The sequence below is a fragment of the Marmota flaviventris genome, chromosome X (assembly GCF_047511675.1).
Source record: "Marmota flaviventris isolate mMarFla1 chromosome X, mMarFla1.hap1, whole genome shotgun sequence".
Classification (NCBI taxonomy): Eukaryota; Metazoa; Chordata; class Mammalia; order Rodentia; family Sciuridae; genus Marmota; species Marmota flaviventris.
In genome coordinates, this window is record NC_092518.1 from 88,740,397 (window position 1) to 88,745,336 (window position 4,940).

The window sequence follows — 4,940 nt, forward strand, 5'->3', positions numbered from 1 at the left end:
TGCTCAAGCACTTGCCAATAGCTGGTTAGAACAGACAATGGCGCCTGCTGAGCGGGCTGTCCAACTTATATTTGCTCTATTGCCCCACGTGATGGGTCAACTCGATTTCTAACTGGATGACATGCCTTGACCGGAGCCTGTCGGTAAGCCACATGGGGGCACTCAACGTAACCGCACAATCTGCTTCTTAGCATAGCACCCACCAATCACAGCAGGTACTCGATGTGATTGGATGGCACCGCTCTCGGCATAATATCGACCAATCAATGTGCGTGCTCAGTGTGATTGGTGAGTCCTTCTGCCAATCAATGGCATCGCAAAAGCTTTCGGTTTCCTCAACCTGGAGAACAAAAATCATCAACCCACACCAGCTAGCTAATACCACACTGTGAGTTATCTTAGAAGACATCAACATCCCACAGTGTACAAATTTCAGCTCTGGTACTTGATAGCTAATGTCCTCAAGTAATACAAGTTCAGATCCCAGAGGAGTGACTCTAGGCAATGTCTGTAGAATTCTAGTTCAAGCAATGGTTTATTGTTGTTTGGAGTGGGCTGATCTTTTGTTCTTGGGTTGTCTTCCAACTTTTCACCAGTAGACGCAACAGAAACCTTTTGCGATGCCAGACGTCCACTGCCAGTGGTCTAAATGAAGACAAGTGGTAGGACTCTCTGAGCCCAGTGAGTGCCCACTATGATTGAACTATGGTATGATGAGCTGGTGTGGGTTGATGATTTTTGTTCTCCAGGTTGAGGAAACCGAAAGCTTTTGCGATGCCATTGATTGGCAGAAGGACTCACCAATCACACTGAGCACGCACATTGATTGGTCGATATTATGCCGAGAGCGGTGCCATCCAATCACATCGAGTACCTGCTGTGATTGGTGGGTGCTATGCTAAGAAGCAGATTGTGCGGTTACGTTGAGTGCCCCCATGTGGCTTACCGACAGGCTCCGGTCAAGGCATGTCATCCAGTTAGAAATCGAGTTGACCCATCACGTGGGGCAATAGAGCAAATATAAGTTGGACAGCCCGCTCAGCAGGCGCCATTGTCTGTTCTAACCAGCTATTGGCAAGTGCTTGAGCAATGGCTGAGCCAACCTGTGACAAGTCTCCTGAGGAGTGCCTCAGTCCCCAGGAGCCTGAGAATGCCGATCGGACAACCCAGAAGCAGAAGAAGCCAAAGTGCCGCAGCCGCCGCCGTACCCCAGGACGCGAAGACAGTTTCGCCACCTATTTCCCCAGGGTGCTGAAGCAAGTCCACGTGGGTCTCAGCCTTTCCCAGATGGCGGTGAACGTGATGGACTCGTTCATTAAGGACATGTTCGAGCGCATCGCCAGCGAGGCCGGCCGCCTGGCCCGCCAGAACCATCGGTCGACCATCACCTCCAGAGAGATCCAGACGGCTGTGCGCCTCCTGCTGCCCGGGGAGATCAACAAACACGCGGTGTCTGAGGGCACCATGGCCCTCCTCAGGCACATCAGCCGCAAGTGAGCCACCTCCAGACGCCCTGAGCCATCAACCCCAAAGGCTCTTTTCAGAGCCACCACTCGGCCTAAAAGACCTGTAAGCACTGCCAAAGCTGGGGGTGGAGGGCATCCTGCTGATTCTTAAAGCATTATTTGCTAAGTTAAACGTTGTCACCTCTGCTTTACTATATGTCTGTGGTGAAATGTGTTCCCAGGAAAATAGTGGGTTTCATTGAATGGTTCTGCACTTAATAGTTTTTACTATATGCTCATTTCTGTCATTTATACTCCTAGGTCACCCCTTGTAAGGATGAGTCAGGTCACATTTATTTTCGTAATAATGGCATTTAACTGATTCCCCCAGGGGCGTGGAGTAGAATTATCCAGAGGTACTTTATGTACATGTACGATGTGGCACCAGATAAACGGTAGAAAGAAGCAGCTGGGTGTGGTGGTGCACATCTGTGGTAATCCCAGCTACTCTGGAGGCAGGGGCAGGTATATGGCTGAGTGTGCAGCCAAACTGGGCAATTTAGCAAAACACTGTCTCAAAAAAAAAAAAAAAATCTTTTAAAAATTTTTTCTTTCTCTTCCCTTCTCTTCTCTTCTCTTCTCTTTTCACTTAAGGACTGGAGATTGTAGCTCAGCACTAGAGCACATTCCCAGCACGTGTGAGGCCCTGGGTTCAATTCCCAGCACCACACTCACTAGTGTGAGCGCACAGGCTAGTGTGACTGTGCGCACGCAGCACCGCGCACCCTAGTGTGAGTGTGTGCGCATGCGGGTGTGACTGCGCGCATTTCTACACACAGACACACTTACACATAAAGGGTGTGTATGCGGTGGAGAGGGGTCAAAAGCTGATTTAAATAAACATACTTCATTCAAACTTTTAAAAAACATTTCCCCGGAGCTGGGGTTGTGGCCCAGTGGTAGAGCACTTGCCTTACACACGTGAGGCACTGGGTTCAATCCCCAGCGCCACATAAAAATAAACACAATAAAGGTATTGTGTCCATCTACAACTAAAAAATAATAATAAATTTAATTTAATTAAAAAAAACATTTCCCATGCTTGGAATTATTTAAATACAGAAATGAAGGTACCCAGTATTGAAATAGCTAGGTCAAATTTACTAAAAGTAATACATGCTCTCTAAATTCTGAAATTATTTTTCTATTACACTCTGAATCTCCCTATTCTTATTTTACTTGTTTATCCATGTTTTATTTTGGTGGTGAGGGGCATCAAACCCAGCCAGGGTCAGGCAGAGCTAGGCAAATGCTCTACCACTGAGCTATGCCTCCAGCCCTGGGATTCTTGTTTTTAAACCCAGAACCTTCAAGATCTGTGATTATGCGTGGGTGTTGGGAGGATTCATTGCGACCAGTCCAAGTACCAGTGTGGGCTGGACCAGCCAACCACAGACCTGCAGTCTCTGAGCCACAGCCTTGGCCCACAGTGTGGGCAGGTTGCTGGTTGGTTAAAGCTGTGAGAGCCTCCATGCTGAAATTCAGCCTGAAGGTGGACGAGAAACAAGGTGTGATTCCTTGAGTGCAGCTGGTGGCTTGCTTGGTTTTAAACACGGTGATTTTAAAATGTGTGAACCCAGAGCTGGGAGTGGGGCATGTCCCTTGCCCTTGCAGCAAATTAAGAGGAGGATGATCAGCAATCACCACAACTAGGATGAGTCCTTTTACTCAGGCAATTTTGGTACCAGGGATTGAACCCAAGGGCGCTTAACCACGGAGCTACATCCCTGCCTACCCCCACCCCACCCCTCTTTTTAATATTTTATTTTTTAGTTGCAGTTGGACACAAATACCTTTATTTATTTATTTTGTTTTATGTGGTGCCAAGGATCGAACCCAGGACTTCACATGTGCTAGGCGAGCCACTCTATACTGGGCCACAACACCAGCCCTCCAAGCCCTTTTTTTAAATTTAATTTTGAGACAGGGTCTTGCTAAGTTGCTGAAGCTGACTTTGAACTTGCAATCCTCCTGCCTCAGTCCCCAGAGTTGCTGGGATTACAGGCATGTACCACCACGACCTGGCTAGCATTCGTCTTAATGTTTTCCGATTTCCATTGTTTTTTTTTTTTTTTTTTTCCTTCTTTCGTGGTCTTAATGCTTTTTGTTGGCTTGTTGTTATACACATGACATGCTCAAGTTTCAATCTATGGGGGATTTTCTGTTTTTTTTTTTTTTTTTTTTAACTTTATTTCATTTATTTATTTTTACGTGGTGCTGAGGGTGGAACTCAGCGCCTCGCACGTGGTAGGCGAGTGCACCAGCCCTCCCCGGGTCTCTATAAGTTGCTTAGGGCCTCGCTAAATTGCTGAGGCTGACTTTGAACTTGCAATCCTCCTGCCTCAGCCTCCAGAGTCGCTGGGATTACAGGCGTGTACCACTGTGTCCCGGTTAGCGTTTGTCTTAATGTTTTCCAATTTCCGTTGTGTGTGTGTGTGTGTTTCCTTCGGGGTCTTAATGCTTTTTGTTGGCTTTTTGCTATACACATGGCATGGCTCAAGTTTCAATCTCCTGGGGATTTTCTGGCTTTTTTTTTTTTTTAATCTTTCTTTCTTTTTTTTTCTTTTCTTTTCTTCTTTTCTTTTCTTTTTTTTTCTTTTCTTTTTATGTGGTGCTGAGGATCGAACTCAGCAACTCCCATGTGGTAGTCAAGCACTGAGCCACAATCCCAGCCCCGATTTTCTGTTTGTTTTAAATTTCATTTCTAGCTTTGTGCAATTAGTTCAAAAGATGGTAGTGCATTTTTAAATGATTCTGCATTTCACCACTTTATCAAATAGTCATTTATGTCAGTTATAGTCTTAGGTCACTTTTTAAAAAAATTGTTTTCTGTTGTTGTTGCAGGTAGACACACTACCTTTATGTTATTTATTTATTTTTTTATGTGGTGCTGAGGATTGAACCCAGCACCTCACACATGCTAGGCAAGCACTCTACCACTGAGCCAGAACTCCAGCCCCTTAGGTCATGTTTTATTAGGACCAGTCAGGTCAAAGTTATTTTTGTAATAATGTCTTTCAGCATTTCCATTCTCATTCTCCATAAAGGAGTCAGAGGAATAATCCAGAAGGTCAGTATGTGTGATAATGCAACATATAAAATGAACAATTTGACATAAAACCCACACCTGTCCAATTCAGTGTTTCCAAATATCCCTCATACAGAATTCTTGTAACTACATAGAGTAGCTCCAAAATAGAGTAGGGAAATAGCTAAATAAAAAATTTCAAGAAGCATTTCCCTTTTCCAGCTCCCTGGACTCTGAATCGGTGTTTAGAATCCTTGGGATTTATCTGATTCTACTGTTTACTACTGATAATCTTTCAACTTTAAAAACACAAACCTTTATTGCATGCAATTATGCATCTCTTGTGTGAAGGGAGCTTCCAGTAAGAACAGTGATGCCAAGAAGGGACCTGCAGCCAATGAGGCACA

At 45.1% G+C, this 4,940-nt stretch overlaps 1 protein-coding gene across 1 annotated transcript; it reads left to right on the forward strand.

Moving 5' to 3' along the window:
* The first annotated feature begins 1,089 nt into the window (after positions 1-1,089).
* Positions 1,090-1,497, forward strand: LOC139703086 (histone H2B-like). The gene has a single exon (XM_071606018.1). The coding sequence runs from the start codon at positions 1,090-1,092 to the stop codon at positions 1,495-1,497; it is 408 nt and encodes a 135-aa protein (XP_071462119.1).
* The last annotated feature ends 3,443 nt before the right edge of the window (positions 1,498-4,940 follow it).

Coding starts and splice junctions, on each gene's coding strand:
- LOC139703086 (XM_071606018.1), top strand. CDS start 1,090: ATGGCTGAGCCAACCTGTGACAAGTCTCCTGAGGAGTGCCTCAGTCCC.